This window comes from Falco peregrinus, chromosome 5 (assembly GCF_023634155.1).
Source record: "Falco peregrinus isolate bFalPer1 chromosome 5, bFalPer1.pri, whole genome shotgun sequence".
In the NCBI taxonomy this organism is placed as follows: domain Eukaryota; kingdom Metazoa; phylum Chordata; class Aves; order Falconiformes; family Falconidae; genus Falco; species Falco peregrinus.
In genome coordinates, this window is record NC_073725.1 from 30204974 (window position 1) to 30231568 (window position 26595).

Here is a 26595-nt window from a genome sequence, read left to right on the forward strand (position 1 = left end):
GGGGTTCTAGTTCTCTCTTGCACACCTCTTTGTTAAGGAGTTGTTTGGTGCGTTACGTGAGCAAATGCAGTAACAGATACTTGTTTTCTGGTGAAAAGAAACTATGATTGAGATCTAACTGCACTATACTGATATGCTGTCCGGTTCAGTATGTGGAATATACCTGCTCTCTGCGCATCAAAATAATTTAGACGGTATTGGTAGAGGTTTTAACTTTTTTTTTGCAACTGTGGACCACTTAAAAATGTCCCAGGTAGGGCAGAGACCTCTGTGTAGTGAGTGACTTCAAATCAGACTCACAATAGGCTTTTATTTTCTTAGTTTTCAAGAAGTAGCATGCTGGTGTTAAGCTACCTGGAGGACCAGCGATTTTCAGTGTTGCTCTTTTGCTTTATCAGCGTCCGTTTCCTCAAACATAAGATAAAGTTCCTCAGTGTCTGTTAATCATGTTTATTTTTGTTATCAATAATCTGAAGCTTTTTGATGACTTTACGATGATGTAAATCTTTAAGCTTTGGGGTTTTTTTGCACCCTAATTACCAATGAGACAAACAGCTCCTTTTACACACAAATTCATTAGAGGCAACTCTTCCTGTAAGTTGAATGGATTGCCTTTTGGTGCTGGTCTTCACACCCTTCCTTGCCTCTGAGGTAGGGTGATGCCTGCATTTAAAGCCTGTTCCTAAATTGTCATTTAGAACAATGTAGCAGTTTGCCTACAGCTATTAATTTCCCTCTCACCCTCCCTTCCCCCCTTTTCACTTCTTTTTCTTCTTCTCCCCCCCCCCCTTTTTTTTTTCCTCACTGCCTCATATATAGCACTAGGTGCCAGATCACTGAAAAACATAGACATGTGTTCTACAGACAGCAGTGTTTCAAGTTATTAAGCATGTGGTTTTGCAGAACTGGCATTTGTTTCTGGAAGGACCTAACTGAGTAGTAGCAGAGTTGTGTTTAACTGTTTCACAGGCTGGGTGATGAGGTTTCTTAGTTTCTGGTATTTTCAGGGAAGAGAAATTAACTTGGGTAAGAACAAAGTAAAATTTGTTTTTCTGTACAAATAGGCAGGTCACTTCCCAGCTGGCTTTGCTGGGTTTTGCATGTGGGATCTTACGGCCATTCCTTCTGGTCGGCTCTTGCAGGAGCTCTGTGGAGATGAGCGTGAGACCTCGTCATGCTTCAATAAACCCATGCACCAGTGCATGGGTGTGAAACTTTGTACCTGACGATTTCAGTATGGCCAGGATTTCTCTTTTCAATAGTGCTGCAAGTCACCCCCCACCCTGTTCTCCCTTACCAGTGTGGCATGTCCCTCGTGCTGTCTTCTGGTTTTTGAATGAGTCCTTGCTGCAGTGCCAATGAGCTGTATTTTCTTCTCTGTGAAATGCATTTTGGCTGAAAGAAAAGCCAGCACCATGTTATGTCTCCTGTTCTGCACGTCACCAACAACAGCCGCTTTTCTCTGAAATCTCTCTCCTTAACCCGAGTTGAACTGAGATGAAATCAAAACATATTTTGCTTGTTCAGTAGGTAGCACTGTGCGTATAGGCCATCTCCTTGCTGCTTCTGCAGAATCAATTCCTTCCTCCTTCGGTGTAGTTTTGTGCATAGCATCAGTCCCCCGAACGCTGGAGAAGTAAAATAGGGTTAATATCAGGATGGTTGTTTTGGGAGCTGGTGGTGGCAAGAAAGACCAGTAGGTTGGCAACTTGTGAAGAGGTTGAACTCAGGTCTCCATTGTCCTGCTGTGAGTCTGCACAAGATACTTGGCATAGATGTGTGATGATGCAATAAATGCTGAGAGGTGTTTTTGAAAAACACATTGGTATCTGAATGTCTTTTACAAAGGCAGATGAGTTAACTCACCCTGTGTCTGTCAAAACAAAGTATTACTTCTAACCACAAAAGGAGTGCCATGAGGTCTCACGGTGGCATTGTCAGACTTACACTGTGATACCTGGTCCAAATGTGCATGCAAGACTTTAAATTACAGGCTTCTCTTACCTACCAGAAATCACGATATAAAACACATACAGAGCAGCTGCTAATTACCTCATCTGCTCTGAGTGCTGGCTTTTTTAAAGCTACAGCTTGAAAAAAGCTGGATATAGCTGTAATGGATCGGTAGTTGCTATGGTATTGTAATATCAACTGCAACTGAAATGTGCGTTTCTTTTAGGAGATGTTTTAATTGCATCGTGGTGTATTTTTATTACCTGTGTGTGTATAGTTTTAGTGCTGGGTTTACTGAAGATGGTGATATAAGTTCTTTTTAGGAACCCTGCAAAAGAAAGGGTAAGGAAGCAGATAAGGGAAACAGGTATTGCTGACAAGGACAGCATAATTTGGACATTGTCATTAGTGCCAGTGAGCAATGTTACATACACGCTTACATTCTATACATTTTTGTTGGCTTTAAAAGGCTTTGGATTAGGATGTAGCTTTGCATATTGCCTTGCTGCAATGGAAAAAGTGATATGCTTCATATATATCACAAGATAATTTGCAAAACTAACATATTTGTATTTTCTGCGCTACTTTTGTTTCATGCTGATAATGAGCCTTTCTTGTTACCATAATCAAGAGGGTGCAAGGTTCTGTTGGGTGTCATGGGGAATGAGCTCTCATTTTTTGTGTTTTGCTGTTGTAAAACTTGAGCTGTGGTTAGGATGATAGCAGTTGTTTTTCCTGCAGCAGCAGAGGAGTGATGCAGCAGTTGAATTCCTGGAGAGAGCCTTTTCTAGTTAAAAATACTCTTCAGCTCCTGTTATCACCCAGTCTGGTGTGAACCAGGAATAAACATGATACTGGATATCGGAGGTCAGGCTTCCTGGTTTTTGTTTGTCCCTACAGGAATAACAAGAGTCACCTGCAGAAAAGGCTGAATGCCAGCTGGGATCATCCTCATGAAATGAATATGTTTCTCATGAAATTCAGTCTGTGTTCAGCATGAATTACTGTGCTTTGTACACAGCTGTAATGCCACAAGATTCCTTGAAGGAGGTTTATAGATCTTTTAAAGCTACCTTTCAACATTCATTTCTTTATGTAATTAGTTTATTCCAGTGCATGTAAGCATCTGTTATAAGCTTGTAGTGGAATCTTATCAAATGAACAGTGACAGTGCTTGGTTGTTAAAGTTCAGAGCAACCAAAACCGAAAAAACAGAAGCAGTGGTGGAGTAGGTAGCTGGGGAAAACTTTGTTGCCACTCATAACATATTCATACTGGCATAAGCTTGGGAGTAGCTTTGTTTGGGCTGATAAATAATTATTATAATTTTTTAAAAAATCCTTTCATCTGTGCTTTTCCAAGCCTTGAATCAAGATAGGTAAGTTACAATTCCTGTTTTAGAGGGATATGCAAACCTGAGCAAAATAATTTTTATGGGACCGAGGTTTCAAAGCAGAACCCAGGTGTCCTGATGTCCTAGCACTCCCCTTCTGCTTATAAGTAATTTGATCTGCTGTTTAATAAAAAAATATTCTGATTTGGTAACAGCAGGTTACCAGCAGGTATTGTCAGAGCAAAAAGATAACCAGCCTGCTTGTGATGTGCAGTAGGTAAATAAACCAGGAGTCTGAAACCTTCCTTCGCTCTTGTCAGATAAGCAGAGCACTATGCCTAGGTGCATCCACATGGATATCCTCATGCTGTTTCACCATATGCCTTAGCACTGGCATAGCTGTCTTTTTGAAGGAGAGAAGCCCTGTCCTTGGGAAAGGTTTTGCTTTGTGTTGAGATTTCACTGAGCTAGTCAAAAGAATGGAGGTGGTGTTTGTGCATGGTACAGTTCCCTAACAAAGAGATGCTTAGCACCGTATTAAGGCCAAAAAGCAATAGACATCAGATGCCTGCTGTGTTTGGTTCTATTTCTAGAGCTACTGGAAAAGGTTAAGGGCTCTAGCTCTTAGTGGTATGTGTGCAACATGAGATACAGTGGCACAATTCCCTTCTCGCTTCCTATCCTACCATCAAAAAAATGGGTTTGAACCATTGACCCTGGAGACTTCTGGTGCGTCAGAGGACTTGTGTAATTCCTGTTATCTTTCTGATTTCTGAATTTGTTGAATGGATGTTTGAATTCACTGATTTTTATTTGAAGTTCTGCTCTGAACAAGACTACAAAGGGTGATGTATTTTGAGTAATCAGTTGCATGGTGGCATCCAGGACCTGTCATTTATCTGAACCCTTCCCTTTTCAGATGTGTTGTAGTCAAACAAGAACTTAACCTTCCCAATGAGCAAATTTTCTCATTCTCCAGTTAAAAAAAAATACAAGTGTAGATGTGTTTAACATCAAACTAAGCCTTCACTGATCTGATTTGTTATAGCTGCTATCTAGGAGCAGGCTGGGGAAGCAGAAAGTGGAAGGAGATCAAGCACTGCTCAGAAAACAGTAGCTTATTGTCAGTGTAAGCTGGCAAGTAGCCAAATTGCATAATGCCATTTTTCCAATGACCACTGTGTTGTGGCTCTTGGTTTGGGAGCTAGGGGAGCTCTGCTGACTTCCATGTTCCTAGGGTTTCTCTTCTGGCTGTTTCCGGATAATTAAGGTATGGCTGGCAAATGATGTATGCCTGGGGCTTTCTGTAGATGGTGGATAATACATTCAGGAAATATTTGTGGGTGGCGCAAGGTTTGTGTACATCACTATTTTCTCAGAATGATGCAATTATCTCAGAATGATAAAGAGTTTTCTATAGCCTAGGAAGGGAAGAGGGTTTTTGTTTTTTCTTCTCTAGCTCTGTAGTAGATAAACTGTAGTACTGTAAGGAAACCTAGCCCTTAAGCTCTATTTAAATATATAAAATAGTTTTTAATAAATGTGCTAATAGGAAAAGCTGATCAATAAGTGATACTGTTTAATAAAAAGAAAAAAAAACCCTACCAAACAACCCAGACATTTTTGATTGTTGTTCCTGATGCTCCCACTCAAATGTAGAATCGTCCTCTGAAGGGACTACATGAATACTCTTTCCCGTGGAAGTTAATAGGGCAATAAATTCTAGTTAATTGACTATTTCCATGTTCCATAGGTTTAGGGGAATAATCAGTAATGTATCTTCCCATACAGTATGCATAATGAGGGAGAAATATTGGCAAAAGTAAAGTATCCTCTGTTATATTTCATATATAGCATCTGTGTAAACCTTTCTTGGTCAAAATTAAATGCAAGCAATGTGTAGAATTAAAGATTTGTTTCTTCACCTTCATGCATGAGCTGAAGCTGCTGAGCTACTTCTGCTTGTCCTCTTTGTGTCTAGCTCTTTCTTTCAGTATGTCACTGTATTTAACAGCCTCCTCTCATGAGAAAGCATGTCAGCCCTAATATTGTTTTGGGGAGAGGAGAGAGCAAGAAACAGGAGAAGTGGTGGTGTGGGTGACTTGCCTTCCATATAGCAATCACAAACCGGGACATCAAAAAAAGGCTTGGATTTAAGAAGAAAATGTGACTACATCATGGATATTGAGCACAGCATTAAAGGTGGTGTCTTGACTTTGACTTCATTGTCTCAAATATGAGCATTTATTTTCCTTTAGCTATTTTCTGCTCCATAGTGACACAAAGGATGTGCTGAGAGCAAGCACCGGTGACATGGGGCTTGTAGTTTCCCTGTGCTGTGTTTGTAACGTGGTGTTCATACCAGGACCCTGGAGGGAGTACTGGCCACATGGAGTGGCAGCAGATGGTCGTCTTCTGTTTGCTTATGTCCACCTTTTTCTCAGCTCAGAGGAGCTTTGTTTACTGTATTTAGAGCCTGAGATAAGAGGCAACATACAATTCTGTACTGTGACAGTATCCATAGCTGCTCTTCATGTGACTTTAAAGCATCCCCAGATAATTTTGTAGGTGTAGATACTAGTAACTTACTCTAATATGTAATGAGAATGCATTACATGGGACACATTTAAGATGAACCACCTTGACGCTGCTAATGGCTGTATGTAATACCTATCCACTAATTATTCTTTGTTTAGTGGTTTTGGTGTTTTAGTTTTGTTTTGGGGTGGATTTTTTTCCCAAACAAGAAAGTGGAGCAGATAGTTTGCATTCTTGCATTCTTTCCTTTTCTGACTCGCTCCCTTTCTTCTGTCTCCTGCTTTCAGGTCAGTGCTCGGTTCTCAAAACGGATTCAGGCAAAAATCAAGGACCTTCTGCAACAAATGGAGGAAGGGCTGAAGACAGCAGATCCACATGACTGCTCTGCCTATACTGGCTGGACTGGTGAGAAAGCTTAAATGATGTAATTGGGTTTATTCACAGGAGGAGGTTCTGGTATTCTCAGAGGAGCAGCAGAAATACTCTGATATGGGCATCTGTGTGAGTTGGTTTCTTTTAACTCTGGACCATTGGTCACCACTGTCTGGAATGACTTCCATTGACTTCAGCAGGCAAAGTTACAGAGAGATACTTGTTTTGTATATGGAAATCTTTGTCTTTCAAAAGGAGTGGGTTTTCTAAAGCTGCTCTTTATTTCAGCTTACCTCTTGTTTCTTTAGTTTTCTTAAAATCAGTTACTTTTGCATTTTCTGTTCAACTGACTTTTAGTTAGCAGTTGTCTAATGGTAACATCTTCTAATCCTTTGGGGGTGGGGGGAGGGGTGATCTGTGCCCAGGAGCTTGAAGCCTTACAATCTGGAATATGGACAGTTTGGCTGTGCTTGTTCTGTCTGTACAAAAATGTTCAAATGAATGTGGGAGGAGGTGGGATATGGAGGTGGGGTTGCAAGATTGCGAAGTTTGTGAAGATAAGCAGACATGTGCAAGCGCCGGTTATTGCTAGGCACTATATCATTCATTTAGCATTGCACCACTGATGCTCCCCAGATGTGAGTGAGCCCTTCTGATCCTTTAGGCAGAGCCTGGTGTTGTCAAGCCTGATGCAGCCGCTGCTTTTCAAGCTGCCAAAATGCTTTTCCGTCTAGGCCTCTTAAGTGCCACGTTGCTATTACAATGGCATATTCTATTCCTGCTCTGTCTAGCTCTCGCTTCAGGCACACTTAGACTTTTAGCCCAGCATGTTTGAAAAGTGCCCTGAGGAGATCTGTTCCTTTATCTTTGTGTCGTGAGGGGGAGCAGCTTGGAAAAACTCTCCAGGCTCTGCCTGAGCTCAGGCTTAATTCAGGCAACGAAAGGGTAAAATTTCTTTGCTTTTTTCTTGCTGTTTCGGTACAGATGGTACTGTGGGTGGATGGGTAGGGAAGTTTTAGACAACTCGGACTTAAAAGGTAGATGCATTTCAAGGTCTGAAAGTGAGTGGCTGCTAAGTGAGTGCAGAAGGTCTCCAGTGGTGGGTTTTTTTGCACTGACGTTATAAAACATCTCCCAGGGAGCTGGGTTCTGACACTGTGACCGACAACTGACGTTACAGCTGATAAACCAGAGCATGCTGAAAATGAGTCATAAGCTAAAAGTGACACAGCCATCGTTAGCTGGAACAGGAATGTAGATGAACAAGTAATGCAGTCTAATGAGAGTGGGGTTTTTCCATGCAGTAGAAGGATCGCCAACTGTGTCTGTTCTAAGTCATAAACTTCTTTCAAGGCTTACGTGGAAATAACTCGGAATAAAAATATTTACATTATCTGGCTTTGGAAATACTTAGTGCAAATACTTTCTTCCCAAACTTGCAGCATTTTGCTAGTGTGCAAATGAGAAGGTAAAAGCAATGCTGAAAACAACTGCCTTGCTTGTTACGTACCAAGTCTAGACAAATCTTACTGGCACTGCAGTCCTGAGTATTGTCTTGTACTTTGTGAAACGTAAATCTTGTACTTTGTGAAACTTTAAAATCTTGGGGCGCGTACTGTTGGCACGTAACAATCATAGGACTCATGTTAGAGTCCATCTTGGTTATACAAGTACTCTTTGTATGTGCCACACATCTTGGAGGAGCCATTTCAAGGGTGTTGCACAAAGAAAGATTGGATGAACTGGGCCTCATGGCTACTTTTCTGGTCATCCTTTGGTCAAGCCCAGATTTCTACATGTGTTGCAACATAAAAAAGCGTTACAGAAATCCTAGTAAATAGCCCTTAAGCTCCCATGCCACTGAATTGGGCTGACCAAGCTCCGCAGCTCTTCTCTTGGACTCATCTAGAAGGGCATGTTCAGAGCCAGCCTGGAGAACATCTGAGGATGTACCAGCAATCTTGCGGTGCTGTTCTGCTTGTGCTCCTCAGGTAGCCCTCGGTGGAGTTAAGTGGGCCTTGTGTATACTCTGCTTTAGTTGTGGCTTGGAAGAGTGCTCTCCCTGTTCAGAAATGAGGGGATTGAGATGGAGTAGGATCTGGAGGTGAACATTTTGTTTCTGAACATGTATGTTTGGAATTGGCCAATAAACATCCACTTAGATGGATTTAACTTTCTTCAGCCTACATTGTTGCAATTTTTAAGGTTTGGTTTGGTTTTAATGGAGGACTATGTAATGAATTTAATGGAGTGAAGCTTGGTATTACCTTCCAGCATTCTCTGAGGACTTGTTTGCTTTCTGGCTTTTTCAAACCAGCTTAACTTGTAGAAGCTCATAATCTTGTTGTGAAATACATTTAAGGATTATAGAGAAGTTGGCAAGTTTAATCCAAAAACTCATCAAAACATCCTTTTACAAATCAAATGGAAAACAAGTCACTTCTTGCATATAATAGGTAAGTATTGTATGAGGTGCTTGGTCATACACATGCTTGTTATTCCAAGTTTTTGAAGCTTCAGTGATTTCTTCACCAAGCATTGGTGCCTATGTCATGAATTTTCTTCATTCTCTGAAAACTGTGAGTCTACCGTTGGGCTTCAGTCTGATACTTTTTTTTTGGTCACAATCCAGACTGAAATGTAATCAAAATAGATGGTCTGATGCCTTCCCATTGCATGAGCTAGGACCCTTGACTGACGTGTTTAAATTGTCTAAATACTTCTTCTCATTTGCATTTTAGTTTCAGAGGCACTAAAGAGGGGGACATGGTATAGTTAGAAGGAGAAGTAAACAAAACTCTTTTTCATGTGGTTGTTCCAGGTATTGCCCTCTTATATCTGCAACTGTACCGTGTCACGAAAAACCAGAGCCATTTGCAGCGATCTCTTGATTATGTGAAGAGAATCCTTCGCAATCTGAATGGCAGAAGAGTTACTTTTCTTTGTGGTGATGCTGGGCCACTGGCAGTGGGTGCAGTGGTTTATCACAAGCTGAAAAATGACAATGAATCTAAAGAATGTGTTGCCAAGTAAGTGGTTGATGGTGGAAAAAGTGAAGCCTTGCATTTCTGGAGAGCATTGGTTCAGTAATGTTTCCAAGCAGAGTTTTGGACAACAGGATTAAAAAAATGGAGACGCTTTCTCCCCTAATACATTTTCAGTAGAAGAATACAAAATAGGATTTATCTTTATTAAAGCTGCCTTACACTTGATTCATATTTAACAGCTTATCTTGAGTCCTCCGTTGCTGTAAGGACAGGATGTCCTGGGCATATCTGTAATGCATGCACATTTTGATTTTGTCACATTCAAGTGACATTTAACAAAAGCTGCACACTTGTCACTGGCAATATGTAGTGCTTGTGCAGTATGTGATGCTTCCTGTAAAGAGTGGGTCTTAATTGTAGATTCATTACAAAACATGTACACTGGAGGGATCTGGAAATACCAGACAGAAACATGGCACATTGGATTGATATGTAACAGAAAAACAAAGAGGAGGTGTTTGCTGAACAGGCAAAGGCTTTAATTTGGTCAGAGCATATGAACGATAGCCCGAAAAAATTCCAGCCCCTTTGCAAAGTAATCTAAATGTAACAAATGTCTTGAGAAATTCCATTTAGATTTAGAGCTTCCTTGGAGAACTGACAGTACGTTTGCTGATACAGAGCTGATTTGCTGTCTTGGTGAGGGCTGGCAGCACTGGAGCCCTGTGGGGTTTGCATTCGGCACCAGCAATCCACCTGCTAGTGATCCGGCAGCGTACTTGAGACCACCAGAATTTGCAGACTAGCCTTATGTCTTCATCTCCGTTCTGGTTCATATTTGGAAATATAATTGAGCTCTTTCTGATCTAGAATACTAGTGTGGCTGTTCCTGAATGAATATTTCAGTTTTGAAATGGGTGGTAGGTTTGGGATTTTTTGCTGTTAGAACTGGCAGTAAACTTGAGATGTCATTTTGGATGCAGCTTGGAAAGCAGTGTTGCTGTAAGGTATGAAGCATGAGTACTAGTGAAATTACATTAGCAATACATCTTTTAGTCTCACCTCTCCTTGGAAAGTCATTTCTAGGAGGAGGACTGAAAAGGAGGTTAGTTAGTTTGTTTATTTGCTGCTTTTCTTCCTTTTTTTTTTTTTTTTAATATACTCACGACACTAGCTGAGTGATACATTATAGATGCCAAATTGTAATCTATGATCGCACTTTTTACCTTGTAGCTGTCCAGCTATATGATTTGAATAATAAGACTTAACAGTGGACCATTTAAAAGAAAATAATGTAATTCTAAGTCCAAAGCATCGTTCCAAGAAAGGAATGATAATATCAAACTTTTTTTTTGTGCGTGGCTTTTCCTTGGTATTAAGCAGTGACAATGTAAATGAACTGTTGAGGTCAGTGTTTTTGCTCCAGTATGACATTAATGCTAACATTTCTGCTGAGTAATAGTGGCTGGGGGAGTCTGGGAGTTGAATTTGGCCTTAGTGCAGATTGCCTTGCCCCTTCCTCAGTTTAAAATGTGATGATCTCCATGGTTTCATCTAATTGCCAACTTAATCACAGAAGATGGGAAGAGACGGGGAGGGTGTGGGCTGGAAAACAGATCTTCGTTCCACCTCGGTGCTAATGCAGACTAGTGGGGTAGTAGTGGGGAGTCTCTCTGGAGAAGATAAGAGTTGTGATGGCCAGCCCAAGGTTTTTCTTCCGTTGCTAAAGGCAAGCAAAACACTTGCGCATAATAACAGTGCACTTTTCAAAATTGAGCTGCTAAATGTTTGAAACGTTGTCTAGGGAGGGGGAGTGCTGAATGGTGGTATTAGAGCTTTTTGGTTTTGTTTTTTCCCCCCTCACACACCTACAATTATGGATCCTTACTTAGGTGAAATTCCCAGAGGCTCCAGGAGGCTTCCCTGTTTGTTGGAGTGGCTTTCCAGCCTCCTCCAAAGCCTCGACCTGCACCCGTACATCTGTTTCTGTCTGCACAAAAACCTGATAGTTGCTCACGTGGCTGTGGCTCAGAGGTGCCTGCCTGTCAGGGATGGCGGGCACCAGGGCTCCCGTGTTAAACCTGGCAGCCAGCTGAGCTGGGCTTCAGCATTCATTCTGCTTCTGGTTTGATGGCTTGTACAATACATAGTCTAGTATGGTCTCTAGAGATGTTCTCTCTCTCTTTCCACCTTCCTTGTCTGATGCAGGCTGTTGCAGCTCCAAAGGACAGTCATAGGCACAGATGCTGAACTTCCAGATGAGCTGCTCTATGGCAGAGCAGGTTATCTATATGCCTTGCTGTACCTGAATACTGAAATCGGTCCAGACACTGTCCCACAGTCTGCTATCAAAGAGGTAAGATACTTTTCTCTCTCCAGTCCCATAGCATCAGTGAGGTTGAACTGGAATCTCTCCTTTGCGTAATTTAAGGGATTAGGAGAGGGACCTAGAACTGGGAACTCAGTCTTATCCATCCTTCCAGTCTCTTCCCACTTTTCCTGTTGCCCAGCTGGGGCTGAGACAGGCTGGTGCGGGTGGGTCTGTGGCCAGCCTTGGAAATGGATCTAATATGTGACTAGTTGGGGAGCATCTGAGGATGAGAAAATGTTACAAAAAAAGTCTTAAGTGAAAAGAAGGAGAATTCAGTGTGGGGAAGATGCATTCTGCAGATACCAGAAGCAGAGAAGACAAGCCTGGAAAAAAAAATGCTGGAAATATTTGCATATTAAATTTCTTCTCCTAGAAACATAAGTGATTCCATCATTTAGGAAAATTGCCATTTCTACCTCAACGCTCAGATCCTAATTAATTGAATATTGTTGTCCTGTTACGGTTCATTGTAGCTTATTCTTTACTGTAGTGTTAGTCATGACAAAGCAAAACCCTCTGAATCAAAGCGAGCAAGATAAATGGAAGGGGTGTGTTCTTTTTCTTAGGTAATAGATGCTATTATTGAATCGGGGAAAAACTTTTCGAAGGAGGAGCGGAAAACAGACCGTTGTCCGCTGTTGTACCAGTGGCACAGGAAGCAATACGTTGGAGCGGCCCATGGAGTGGCTGGGATCTATTACATGCTCATGCAGGTAAGAGCATCTTCTGTGGGCTGGAGTAAAACACCAGTGATTTCTTGCTTTGCATCGGAGGATCTTATCTTAAGCTCTTACGCACGTACAGTGTTGTGCTGGGTCAGGGTCTCACAATTCAGAGTTAGACTCTGCAGCACAGAACTGTGCAGAGATACTAGTTCAGGCCCTGATAGCCGAAGAAAACTGACTTGAGTATCTTTGCACTAGAGTGAATTAACCCTTGAGTTGTGGTTCAGAGCACCAGTGTTGCAGGAGATAAAGTTTCCTATCCTCAGCAGAGACAGTGAGGTGCCTTCCCTTCTCCTCATGCTTAGTTCTTCTGGTGCCTGCATTTAGACCAGCTAAGACTCACCATCCATCACCCTTCAATTTTTTTGTATTTTTAAATGAGTGCGCCGCTGGTGCCTCTCCTGCCCTCCATGATGGTCCTCTTTTCTCTGGCGACTGTGGGTTTTGTGGTGTTTTTTCATTGTCTTGAAGCTTTTGGAAGAGTATCATTATTCACACATTTGTCTTCAGTATGCTTTTATTCTTTATATGTTCTTCCTCTTCCTTATCCCCACTGTCTGTCCCCCAAAAATCTGATGTTCCTTAGTGCATTTATGGCACCTGCTCTCCTCTTTCTGTTGTCCTGAGTGAGATTCCTCCCTTCTGTATACCTCCTCTTACTCACACTTAAATCCATTCCCTCCTGCCCTGAGAATCTCCAGTAGGTTTACAGTGTTTTTCAGAACAGACCTATATATCTTATTTCTGTTGTACAATCTGGAAAAACAGCCTTAAGATTCGTTATAGAAGGTGGCCATAGAGCTGCAAAATTTGATTGTACCTGTTTCTGGTTTTTAAAGGTGCTGCTAGTCCGTGCATCTTTTCAAATGTTAATTTTCTTACCAGCTCATGCAGAATGACTTTCCTTCAGGCAAGTGGAAGGACTGCATGTCCTCGAAGCCTGAAGCAGAAGTGACTGAGCTAGTATTTGCTGTTGCCACTGCTCAGCCGTTCCTCATTTGCAGAAGGCGCTGTGACTTCTCCCCATCTGTTTCAGATTAGCTCACACCACTTCCACCAGTAGCTCAGGCTAAAGCAGCTGACTTTGCTATGGAAATGGGTTCTGCTCTGCTACCTTGGAGCTTGTCTGAACCTCACTACGCCCATTTTCTGCAATGACCATCTCACTGGGGCCACAGGCTGCTCTGATTTACTGTGCTCTTGTCTTTACTTCCTGCCTTCTTCAGCAAGGTGGTCTGCCCTGTTCCGGCTCCCTCATCTTCCTGGCTTCCATTTTTTCTTCCCTGGCTCTGCTAGATTTTCTGAGAAACATCTGGTCCTTTAAAGAAGCCTCTTTAAAGGCTCCATCATCTGTTTACTATTCAAGGCTGACAGCAGAAGTAATTGCACAGTACTTCTTGGTTTAAGCAAAAGCTACTCTGTGTACATGTTAAAATTGTAACTATCTTTTCCTTTACGTATAATTGCTGCTTTTAAGAATTACCACAAAGCCATTGTTTGTGCAGCATTGGATTACTGTCTTTTCACTGTACGTTAAATACTGTGAGTCATGCAGAGTTGAGTCATCCACTGCAGAAGAAGATGGCATATCGGAGTTCATCCTTTCCCCATCCCTCCCACGCCAAATGAGGGCAGGTTTTATGTATTTTCAGCAAAGAATTCAGGAGACGGTTTGTCGAGGGGTTGATTTATAACAAAAAAAAGGGTGTCCAACATAGCACCTGAGATGAGAAGGTCACTAATCATAATTTCTGTACAACACATTTATGAAGAAATGTGTATTGATGGATTTATTTGCAGAAGACTACTGGAAGCACAAGAGCTCAGCAGAGTTAAAGAACTCATTCAGGAGGCAGAGGGGGAATTCTGAAGTGCTAGCTGGGGAATCTCTCATCCTAGCCCCTTTCCCGAACCCTGAGGCAAAAATGTCTGTTTGCGTATCATTGCTTTTGGCCAGAGAATCAGGACACATGCCTGTAGGTTACTTTTTTGCTGTTGGAAGTAGGTGCTGGGAACCTCAGCAGCTCAGGCAAAGAACTCATTTGCACTCAGATCTTCTCAGAAGCACAGGGTGAGAAAGATGTTGTTAAAAACCTCTGCTTTTCCTGGATTTACCTCCCAAGGACAGATGTGCTGGGCTGGACTTGCCTTGGACAGCTGAAGACTGAAGCGTTTATTGCTGGTGCCCATCCACTTTGCCATCTGCTGCAGGGGTGCAGCATGAAATCAGAGCCTGAAAACAAACCTTCCCCCAGAGCCTCCCTACCCCACAGGTCAGCGTCTGAGTGAGGGCTGATCCGCTCCGGGGTGTTCTTCGTGATGAGCTGATCTGTATTCAGGTGTACTTCTGGTTAGTAGCATGAAGGTTTCCGTTCCACTCGGAAGTGCAGAGGTGGTGTTTGCTTGAAGGACCTGGCAGGTAGAAGTCTGGCAAAGCTTTCCTGGCTGAGGTGAAATAAAGGCTTTTGTGGTTTTCAGGTTACTGAAAATACAGCTATTGAAAGTCTGCCTTCATTTGGCTTTAAGGCTGGCAATTGTTGCAGTGTGCTCATCTATTGAATGCAAACGTGCTGGAGCTGGTGGGAAACAGGGAAATTGTATGACATTGAGTCAGCCACAAAGACCAAGTTATTTAAAAAAAATAAGCTCAGTTATTAGGCTCCTATAGGTTCCAGTTTCTGAAGTTGTTCCCACAGCTTGCAGGAATTCCAGAAATCATGTAGGCTGTGTAAAAACAGCAAGTTCTGTTATGAAAATACTGTTAAATGGGCTGGTAGAGGAGAGAATGCCAACAAAGCACAACTACAGACTCAACAGATAGTCAGCTTCTAAACCTTTCTTCAACCTGCATGCTACTTGTAAGTAATATATTCTCCTTTTGGAAGGACGTAAACTAAATACAAGAAATGAGAAAGAAAATTCAGAATAGCAAGGTAAAGATGAGTTTGTAGTACAAAGCTGTTTAGCTAGCTGGAGAAGTAGCTGTTGCTTCTGAAATTGGAAATGAAGGTTTATAGCCTATACCTTCAGGGAGTTTTGTTTATGATGTGGAACTTTAACCTTCACAAACCTTTGCCAGGTATGCCACTACATACACTCTTCTTCATTTACTGGGAAATAGGACAGGTTTGTTTACGTGTTATTTTTAAAACAAAATGTGTAACCCGTTGTGTTTTAAGTGTGTATTATGAGCAAGGTAGGTATAAAACCATCTTTCTTCCATAAGTGTTCTCTATTTTAAGGTATCAAGAGAGGCTTGGAAGTCTTGAGATCCATATTCTGTTCTCAGTTCTTCCATGCTCTTTCAGTGTCACCTCCAGTAAGACAGGTAACAACTTGGTGCCCCAGTTTCCTTTTCTCTACAGTAGCTGTAAAAATGTGCTTCCCAAGGGTATTGTAAGAAGACATTAATTAAATCTGCATAAAGTGATTCGAAGTATTTGGATCAAGGGCACATATGTAGGATACTTGAAAATAGATCACAGAATTAAGTGTGTCAATACACAATTGGTTGCTACTCCTGTTTATGGGTTTGGTGGTGGTTTTTTTCATGTTTTCTTTAGCCAGTTGCAAATGTGGACCAAGAGACCCTGGCAGAGCTGGTGAAGCCGAGCATTGACTATGTGCGTCATAAAAAATTCAGATCTGGGAATTACCCATCGTCACTGAGCAATGAGACTGACAGACTGGTTCACTGGTGCCACGGTGCCCCCGGAGTCATCCACATGCTCATGCAAGCTTATAAGGTGAATCATTCTGTGTTCATATAGACTTCTATTTTTCCAGAGAGACCTGTATGTGGGCCTGTTAGATTGTGAGGCTTGCATTTTAAGTCTATCTAGATCTAGACTTTCAAACCAGAACCCTAGGCTAGGCATCTAAAAATCCCAAAATAATTACGTAGGTATGTTTGTAAAGAGGAAATAAGTGGATAAAATTGCTTCTCAGGGTGCTAGTAGTTACTAGACTTCAGGCTTTCTTGGGAATGGGCCATGTATTTAAACAATTTGGTATTAAAGTCCTGGATGTGAGAACATTGACCTAAATTCTTTGAATCTTGATCCCAAGAGTTCTAAGAATTATGTTGGTTTTCAAAAGCGTGGGTTCATGTGTCTTGCCAAAGAATGTCTTCCATAAATTACTCTATGATTAAGATAGCTATTGAGAACTTAACGTCTTCCATAAATTACTCTATGATTAAGATAGCTATTGAGAACTTAACGTCAGAGCAAAGGTCCTCGGCCCCATCTAGGGCATAACTAGAACCACTGAGCCTACTGTTTGCTTTTCTCTATACTTAACGAGGTTTGCTATCTCTCTTGTGTTGTGCAATTCTGATTTGCATGGCATTTAAAAGTATGCTATTTAATTAAATATATGCAAATTGATTCTTGCTTTTGACAGCCCTCCTTGGCAGATTCCCTGGTTGGCCTCTGGGTGGGCTGATGAAAAGCAGGCTTGGTTTATAGAATAATTACTCATGCTGCTACCTGAAATGCAAACTGTAAATCTCTTACAGCATCGCTGAATGTAGCAGCAGTCACAGTTGCTTTTTCTTTGGACTGTGGTAGGAGGTTGACTTAACACAGCAGACTTCCCCCCCGCCTCCCCCTTCTTTGTCAACGTGATGCTTTCCCCAGCACAAAATGTTTTGCAAGCGATAAGGGGGATAGGACCAAGTTCTGTTTAGCAGCCTCATTTCTGGCCTCTTTTTATATTTAAGATGATGGGGCATGTGCTGCTTTTCTTTTACTCTTATTATTCTGCCTTTTGAAGAAGCGGTAAGAAGAATAGCAGGATGTTTTGCTGGCTATGCTTTCATATCCAGCACAGGGACTGGCGATTACAGACAGCAGTGTTTGTCCTGGAAATCAAATGCTGTTGCCAGGCCTTAATTCATAATGTTACAGCTAAGTAGCTGACAAAGCCTGTTCAGAAAGAGGGACTTTATCAGGCTTGTGGGTTTAAGAGTCTTGCATGTTAATTGCTTCTATTACCTTATTAAATAGCCTGCCAGGGGGTGCCATCCCTAAAGGACTGAAGTCTACAGTAGTGTATCAGTTACTCATTTTTTGTGTGTCTTGTTGATCTGTAGAGTGACTTAGGCAAAGGGGAGCAAAAGAGTAGCCTTGTAATGGTGGAAGTCTGGTGGTTTTCAGCTAAATTACTTGCTCTGGTTTTCCGCTCTCTTGATGGGCTCTCTGTGTCCAAAATGCACTTTAGTTGCAATAAACTTTGCAAAATTGGTCCTTTGCCCAAACTGTCTTAGTGCTTCTGAGTATTTCTAATACAAATACTCATCAAGGTGATGGAGTGTTCCTGCTTGTGCTTGTGACAGAAGAGAGCCCTGTGCTATACAAGGAGATATTCTTGTGTATTTTTGACGTGGAACTGAAGGCAGATGGTGAGTAAGCAGGAAGAATGACTTCAGGGAGACTGGAACCTGGCCTTTTAAGACCAGGTTTGATGGCCAGTATTCTGTGTTACATTTCTTGGAGGCAAGAATTACATTTCTATATTTCAAATCAAATGATGTTGTGGTTTGGGAATGGAGGAGAGAGGAAAAAAAGGACCATGTACCATTCAGATAGATTACAGGTTGTAGAACCAAGGGCCTTTGAAACTGAGTTTTTCCTTTGGAGTCTTCATTTCAGAAACAAAAACTTAACTTCTTCCTTTTTCCATGTAGGGAAATTTAGAAGAGAAAGGCAAGTCTATGTCGAATGGATTATTAAAATAAAAAATAAATTTTATATGGAAAACCCCCAGACCAACAGCAAAAGATCTCTTAGGTCCAGCGTCCTTTATTTTTTTCCCATTAGTACTTAAACTTACATGTGTTTATTCTGTTTTTATTCCACAGACTTTTAAAGAGGATAAATATTTGAAAGATGCTATGGATTGTAGTGATGTCATCTGGCAGAGAGGCTTATTGAGAAAAGGATACGGGATCTGCCATGGTACTGCTGGCAATGGCTACTCCTTCTTGTCTCTCTATAATCTAACTCAGGACAAAAAGTACCTCTACCGAGCTTGCAAGGTGAGCTCTACAGCATCCCAACAAAATTACTGTTCCCTTTCACGTCGTTATGCCTGTGCAAGAGTAAACTGTGTTCCAAGTAGGCTGTTGTGTGCTAGAGCTGGAGCTGGCTGGCTGGTGGGACAAGAGGATCCTGTCACTTGCTCCACGTTGACTGGACAATTTCAGCTGTGTATGTGGGGCATGCACTGCCTTAATATGCAGAGTGAAATGCACAAATGTTCTGCAAAGAGGAGAGGAAGTAAACATGTATTCAGAAGAAAGTAGAGTCTGAAAATCAGCTTGTCTGAACAGTAACAGACTACTGTTATGTGGTACTAATTTTTCCCTTGAGACATCCAGTGTCATCCTCAACTCCCTCAAGCAATGCTGTTTGTAGTCTTTTGTAATTATGTGTTTTCAGACTAGTGTCTGTTTGGGCCTTTTAGAGCTCTGAATCACAGCTCTCAAATTGCTCACTTTGAATTTTTTCATTAATTCAAATGGCAGAGAAAGACACACTCAGAATTTTTCCACTTGATAGCAGAACCTGGATGATTCAGCTCTGGCTATAAGCTAGCAGTTACCAAAGGACAAGGCTTTCTCTGACTCTGTTTCATCATCTCATAAGACTTTGGTTTGGTTTTGGTTTGGTTTGTTGGGACTTCTTTCAGCTTAATTGACTGATAGTAGGTTTCATACCGCATATGTAGCTATTTAGCTGAGGCCTTTTTAAAAGCGAGTGCAACGAGGAATTTGATGAGTTGCTTCTTAGGCGCTTCTAGATGCGCACTGGCCATGTGTAAAGCTATTGTATTCATCTCCACTGTCAGGCTGTCCTCAGTCAGCAGAGCTTTAAAAGTTGCTGCTTGTCTCATGTTTACCAAAGCATCATGCCATGAAGGACACCTGTAGGCATACCTGCGTTCCAGGGCGAGTGGGACTTTGTTACATGTGGACTCCCCCGCTGGGACGCGTGAGCCAGAGCACCAAGCTGGCATTGCAGCCAGTGCCGCTCTCCGGCTCCCTGTGTCTCCATGCTAGTACATCTTCTGTGGCTCTGTGCAGCACTCGCACCTCCTGTTGGTGCTCCTCTTCTAGAGGCCCAAGAGAATCCTGATGTTCTTCCATACCAAGCTAGAGAAAAGCAAGCGTATATATTTCAAGCCCAAACCAGGAGACGCAGGTACCTGAAATCCCTTTGAGAAGCAAGATGTGGCACGGTGGCTAAAGACTGTTTGCTGGGGGTGCCCAGCACAGTCAGGTCTGGCAGCATATTTGCAGCCATTCTGCATTTTAGTATCTCCAGCATTCAGTCAGGCCCTGCAGGGAAATCTTGAAACAGGCAGAGGAACTTGCTTGTCTGGCATTCTTGAAATCTTTTCTTTTTGAGCAGGGGCATGCGGGGAAGCAAGCATGCCATGGTGTTGGTGCCTAAAGGCATGTAACTGAGAGGACTAGATGGCTCCCCTCTCAAGAGTGTTTGTTCCAAAAACAGGAGGTTTGGGGGAAGGAGTCTGCCCGGGAATCCCTGGTTTGAACCAAAAGAGCTGGAAGGCCGTGGCTCACAGAGACTCTTGGTTTGTGCTTCTCCCTTTCAGCTTCGCAGCTTTTCTCCGGCATTATCAGACAGGCCCCCGGGAGGCTGAGCCACTCCTGGCTGGCCTGCCTGGGGGAGGAGAGCGGCCTGTAGCATCCTGGGCTCTAGGCAGCAGAGAGCATCTGAGCCCTGTGGCGCTCAGCACTGTGATTAAACCGCTGCTGGTGGCAAGCATGCCCAGCCTACATGACAAATAATGGCAGATGCCTTCCTGCTAGAAAATAGTTCTTTTTTTCTGGGTTGGTTTTTTTTTTTTCCTTCCCCTTGGTTTAACAAAGATACTAGTGTGGTTTACTGGATCTCAGAGTTGTGCTGAAACTATGAACTTGTAAATGATGGTTGTACTTCAGTAGCCTGGGGTGCATTTTTTTAGTTTCTGTTGCAGTTCCCAGGCTGGCAGTAATAATAAAGGCTAGTATGCGGTAAGATGTGGATGTGGCAAGAACTGATTGTAGTTTAGAAACATGGCATAAACTTGTTCAGTCCTCACATATAAGACAAGATTACATGGAGAATTAAACCTTGGTTTGAAGATTCATACCTGTGGGGGGCCCAAAAATGTTTCGTCAGTTCTTGATAGTTGTATGGACTGCAGTGTTTATGTTTGTGGGGTTTTTGCTGGGTTTCCTCAAGACGTTTGCATGTGTGCACACACACCTACCAAGAGAAGAAAAATCCATTCTCCAGTAAACATTTAAACAGGACAGAGTGGGGAGAAGAAGGGAGGAGATGCCACTATTTATCTTGCTGTTGAACAGACTGATGGCTCTGGGGGCATGCTTGCACCCCATATAGCTCCAACTCTAGAGCTGGGGCACCCTCTAGTTAGTAGGGTTTTCTGTTTGTTAGCACTTGCCCAAATTGCAGGGGGAGCAGGGAGAGACCTCTCAGTTCTTCGCTTTGCAGGAATCTCCGCACCATATTTTGAATAAGCAGCAGTTTGCTTCCAAGCACAGAAATGCCAGGGGAAGTTGTGGCCCCGTTTGCTCTGGGGAGCCATAAAGGAGAAATAGGTGGTGGCTATTCAGTTGATCCAGATGCAGTTCATAAGTCACGTATGTCTAATGTAGCTAGTGCAGCAGTGTTGTTTAAACACAAGAAAGATACTGTTAACTCTTTTTAATGGTATTCCATCTTCTGCAACAAGATATTGATGGCGATAATTGTCTAACTGTATTTATAACAAATTTTTCTTAAGGCTTGGGGAGAGCAAATAAATAAAACTAAGTAACAGCAGCTGAATATTTAATACTTCAAATTAGTGCACAGAAGCGAAAGAAAACCAAAATGCAATTAACAACCCTAAGGCCTGAGCACGTGGATAAATTAAGTGCCAAGACAGATAAGAAGCTGATATTATAATATTAGAAAAATTTTGCCCTTGAAAATGAAAGCGTCTGCTCTCACAGCATTTTTCATTGACATGTAGCAGGGTTGATTTACAGAAAACAAAGTGAAGTACAACCCACGTAATTACATTGCTATGAAACTGAAAATTGTGCTGTGGAAATACATATCCTACAACCTAATGGCAGCCTTGTCCTGGCTGAAGTGGGACAAATTGATCTCAGACAGTGATTTCTGTGTTGTGTCTCTGCTTACACTATCTTATGTTTAGTACCTATTAAAGATAAGCAGATACTCAAGCTTGCATTTAGCAGTCTTAAATAAAAAACAGTTTCTAAAATTTTTTCCCCCAGTTTGCTGAATGGTGTTTGGAGTATGGTGCACATGGATGTCGTATTCCTGACCGACCTTATTCTCTCTTTGAAGGTAAAGTGGCAGTGGTGTTAATGCTGTTGTGTTATACAGGAAAGAAGGTTTTGGCACATGCTTAGGAGTTGGGAAATCTTTGGTGGATTCCTCTACTATTAAAAATAGAGCCACCCCCTACCACCACCTCTGCTTAAAAGAATGGGGGGAGAAAAAGACAAAAGACGGTAATTTGCTATCATGACTTCCGCTTTCGGTTGCGTTTCAGCAGTTGCCAATGTAAAGCCAGTGCCACTGTTACTCTGGAATAAAATTCTGCTGTGCTGGTGCCTCTTGGCTTAAAGCAAACAGAAGTCTGGGCAGCAGTTTTGTCACAGATGTTGTTGCAGAGGGACTGGGCAGAGGAGCAGCTGTGCGTAGGGGGTCTCGAAGTAGTTCCTGGCTTGTCAGAGCTAGGCCGCCTTTGCTGCAATACCAAAGCAAGGAAAAGCTAAGTTTTAATATGAACCCAAATCACTCAAACAGAAAAGTAATACAAAGTTCTTAGAGAATTTTCTGTCAGTTCAAAGTTGCTCCTAAATACTGTCCTCGAGCTTTGTCTGTTTTTTAATTTGTAGTTTATTTTCCATTCCCTATCTCACCCTTACATTTTAGAAACACAGTAGCAAGCAATGAACAGACCAAGTAAGGTTTGAGTAGGGCTGCTGCCTCATGAACCGTGAGCCTAGTGTGCCACCTATCACAAATGTGTGAGATTACAGCAGACCAAATAAAGACTATTTTACAAATAAACCAATCCAAGGTGTAAACACAAGAGAGCAGTAGTTATATGCATCCCTTCTAAGTACGGAGTTGATGTCTTAATGTTTAAGTGAGAAAAGTGTAAGTATTCTTATTCCTGAGAGCTCCCTTGCATGCACTTTTCGAGGGAAAAAGCAGCCATGCAATCTGTTACATAATAGCTTGAAATTTGTTGGGAAGGTGGAGTACTGCCAACAACAGGATGATTTGTGCTTTAATGCTGACATACAGCGTCTGGTTTAGCTTTTTAATGTCAGTGAATTAAGAAAAATCTGAAGTCTCAAATTTGAGACAAAATGTCTTAATTCTGGGGATTATTTTTTTTTGTAGCCAAAAACTGTGCATGAAGTTGTCCAGTTCTGCGTGTATGTGCACACTTTCAGTGGAAGTTGCATGTGCATCTTACGGGACTGTCTGGTTTCGTTTGCATCGGATGCTGTATTTCAGGAAGGTTCCTTTGTATGTGCTTAGCTGCTGATGAAATAGAATTTTAACTTGATCGTAAAATGGAGCTAGTATTTTATTTGTATGCTTTCCTGCTGGAGGGTGCCTCTCTTATCTGTCCCCCTAAGAGTTTTATTAGGTGATGCGGGTGTTAGTGTTTCATACCTCTATGAGTAGTGAACAAATTAATCTTCACATTACAAGTATAATAAAGTTTTGCCTTTGTTTTTAATCGGTAAAATGACAAGCAAGAGCTGCTCAGATTTGGAGGGACAGTCCAAACTGGGATTTACTTTTTCTTTAATTGAAGTAACATTGAGATTGTGCAGCTGAAAAGATGGTAGCAGAGAGTTCTTGGGGTTTGCCTTTGATCTTTTCCAATGAAACTTGGGTTCCTGGGTAAAGTACAGATGAACTGGCCTTTCTGTAGGCCCTAAGTCCACCTGTTCAAAAAAAGATCTACTTGAGGAGGTTGTTTGAACGGGTGCCATTGCTTTTGTTGTCAGTTGTGCTATTTTAATGTCAAAGATTTGCAAAGATCTCTTTTCTCATTATGTTTTAGGCATGGCTGGAGCTATTCACTTCCTCTCAGATATTTCAGTGCCGGAGACTTCCCAGTTTCCAGCATTTGAACTTGGACCTCAAAGGAGGGAAAACAAAGTGGAACAGGACAGTTAAAAGATCATTTTGAAAGGGGACTGATGCCAAGAGATGAGACTGTTTAGTGCCTCTGATACTGAACCAACTCGACCCTGAACTGATGGATGGATAAACCCCTTTCCTCACCCCTCTTGCCCCAAAGGACCATGAAGTCATTAGAGCATGAACGGGAGAAGCCACATTTGAGTTCTGTTAAAAGTGACACCTTCAGATGCAGGACAAGAGAAGTCAAGTTTTGAACTTTCTTCTGTTGTATTTGTCTTCTTCAGGTCTTTGACATGCTCTGCATGTTTATTGGTGTTGTGTGTTGATTCGAGTCTTTTGTTGTTAGCAAAAAGCTGGTCTCCTTGTGACTCTCTGTCCTGTACCTTCGTGCATGACTCACAACAGCAGTGTTGCTTTCTGCAGCGTGGTTGCGTAGAGAGTTCCACCTTACGCCAGAGAGTTTGCTGCAGGACAGTGTCCAGCTTCACTGGTGAGCTGGCAGCTTTGAAAAGAGATGAAAAACGGTTTTATGTTCATATTTTTCTGCTTTTTTCTCCACAGTCCCCAGAAGCTAAGGTGATGGAGATCAGCCCTTTTCAATGAAGAGGTGTGAGGCCATCTCTGTTTTCAGAAACTTCGCAGGCTGGAAGGGACCTGACTTGTCTTTTGCTGCTCTTGGGGGAGGTTGTTTTGAAAGCCTGAAAGAGCGGCTCCCTCCGATACCTGCACCTGGTTAGCGAGTTAAGCACTTGGAGCAGGTTGGAGATGCTTGTCCCCACCTCTGCAAAGCATCATCCCGTGGCATGAGCTTAAACTACAGGTGGAACTACCTGTACCAACCTCCTGCTGCCAGCGACAGGAGAGCAGGGACAGCGTAACTGTGCTTCTCCCCCGCACAAGGATTTGTAATAAACCTGTCCTGCAGCACCTAGTATACAAATGAGTAAGGGAGGGTGTCAGGGCAGTTTCTTCTGCTGGTATCTCGGGGTGACTGTTGCTTCCGAACCGAGGTGGTGATTTGTTCTGGGCCCTTCCCTCCCTCTTCCAGCCCCGCTGCATTTAGCCGGTATAGTATGACAGAAGTGACAAATACCAGCTGCTTATGGAGGCTGCGGAAAATTAATAAGCAATATGAAACCATTGCTAGAGGCTGTAATTGAAGTTTATTTCATCTTAAAATGAAAAAAAAAAAAAAAAAAACCCACACCCAAACCAACAGAAAAAGCCCTTTGCCCTTAGTTTTAACTGTGCTGCTAGTGCTTTGCTTCCCCTTGTGGTGTGGTAGGCTTGTGAAATACTAGACCTGCCTCCAGGTGCTCCTGAGTTGGGGAGAAGTGGGACACACTCCGAGTACACTGACGGTGGCTTAGGCATTCCAAATAGTAAGTACACTTACTGCTTGAGAAAGGTAAGCGTAGCATACTCCACTCGCTCAAGCTCTGTTGTCATCTTTCCTGCAGGTCTCCCTGTGCTCTGTCATTCCAGGTGGTTATTTTAATTGGTCTCTTCTGTCGGGCAGAGTGTGACAGGTGACAGAGTTTGACCTTCAAGGTGCGCATCGCGATACGTGACCTGTGGGCCACGTGACCTGAGCGCCAGCGCTTCGGTCAGGCTTGGAGATGCACCGTTGCTCCCGAGCAAGTCTCTGAACGGTAGCGGCTGCCTGCCTTGAGCTTTATAGCGTTGGCTGCCAAATCCATTGGGATATTAATAATCTGCAAATTCAGTTCTGCTGGACGACAGCAGCAGTGCCAGTGCAGGGACAGCGTAACGTCACAGTGTAGCTCCTCTGCTGGTTCGTCACTTAGGACTCAAACATGGGAGCAGTGGGGGAGGGTTTTTCACTCCTCTGGCAAAGGGGAGATGAGGTGGGGGCACCAAACCTGGCTGCAGCTGTACAGCTGGAGATGAGGGGAAATGCTGAAAAGCCGGGGGGGGGAGGGCTGCTGCCTGGCAAGCAGCTGGGGTGCAGCACACCGGAGCAGCAGAACGCGGAGGGATCGGTGAGGAATGGGGAGAGCTGGTTGTGGGAGGCAGTGCAGGGCATGTACCAGTAGAGGCCATCTCCAGGGCCATGTTCCTCCGTGGCCAGCGTGCTGAGGTCTAACTCTGGGTTTCTTTCTTCAGCCTGTGGATCGCTGATCCTGCCCGTAGACAGGGAGGAGACTTGCCCGGTTTGAAGTCTCACAGAAATTTCTAACAAAGGAGGGAGAGGGCAGCTCTGATCCTGTTCCGTATCGCCCCCCACCCCTTTGTTCCTTCACCTGAGACTGCAGGGCGTGTGGGGTGGGTTAACGGGGAAGGGGCTTGCCAGGTTTGCAGGAACCACCTGCAAACACAGAACAGAAGCCACTGGCCTTCCTGGCAAATCCCACACGTGTCGTACCGACTGCTTAACCGGGGGGTCAACAGGCAGGGCTTTGGCATTCAGTCATTGTACACAGATACGCCTTCTTGGTGGCTGAGCTTGGAACGGCACCTGTGGGAGGTAATATTTGGCTGGCTGGAGCCCAGGAGGAATTAAATCCTGTTGGTATAAAAAATATAGAGGTATATACACATTTACAACAGCTTAATACTGAGCAGATCTCCAAGATGCTTGAGTGCACCAGTCAATAATGAGCAAGTCAGCTACCAGCTCTCTGTACCAAGCCAGCCTTCTGCTGCGGTGGGGCCTGGCACCGGCTTCCCTGCAAAATCCTCTTGGAATGGAGCAAGACTGGAAACTGAATGTATTGAGTTGTGAAGCGTCTGACTGTGTGTCTGCCTTGTCTTTCTGACATGACTTTCCCTGTGGCTCCTCTTTCCTGTTCACAGCGCTGTGATATCTAGGTGGCCCATTAAGAAAGGATAGTGTGCGAAGGTGAAAAAATGCATTTCACCAAGGCATTGTTTTCAGAAATCACATCAAACTAAGAATGTGGAAGATGTCTTAATAGTCCCTAGTTTGCTTTGTCTGTGTGTAATAGTCCATCTGTTGCAAAAAGCAGTAGTGTTAAAAATGGAGATGCTCTTTGGGCAGAAAAAGAGGAAAAAAATGCTGATTGTTTTGTTCTTTGGCTTTATTAGTAAAGATCAAGCTATGTGGTGGTAA

The 26595-nt window shown here is 42.9% G+C and overlaps 1 protein-coding gene across 2 annotated transcripts in view; it reads left to right on the forward strand.

The window, feature by feature from the left end:
• The window catches only part of LANCL2 (LanC like glutathione S-transferase 2), a 32827-nt gene extending 6232 nt beyond the window's left edge, over nt 1-26595 (forward strand). Inside the window, exons 1-9 of one of the 2 annotated variants that reach the window (XM_055804236.1) lie at nt 5222-5488; nt 6112-6229; nt 9018-9225; nt 11392-11539; nt 12121-12267; nt 15843-16025; nt 18143-18319; nt 21599-21671; nt 23419-26595. In XM_055804236.1, the coding sequence (XP_055660211.1) occupies nt 6169-6229; nt 9018-9225; nt 11392-11539; nt 12121-12267; nt 15843-16025; nt 18143-18319; nt 21599-21671; nt 23419-23534 (1113 nt within the window). In that variant the 5' untranslated portion in view covers nt 5222-5488; nt 6112-6168 and the 3' untranslated portion in view covers nt 23535-26595. Of the gene's footprint in view, nt 1-5221; nt 5489-6111; nt 6230-9017; nt 9226-11391; nt 11540-12120; nt 12268-15842; nt 16026-18142; nt 18320-21598; nt 21672-23418 lie in introns of those variants that run through there. The other variant, XM_055804235.1, reaches the window with a different exon arrangement.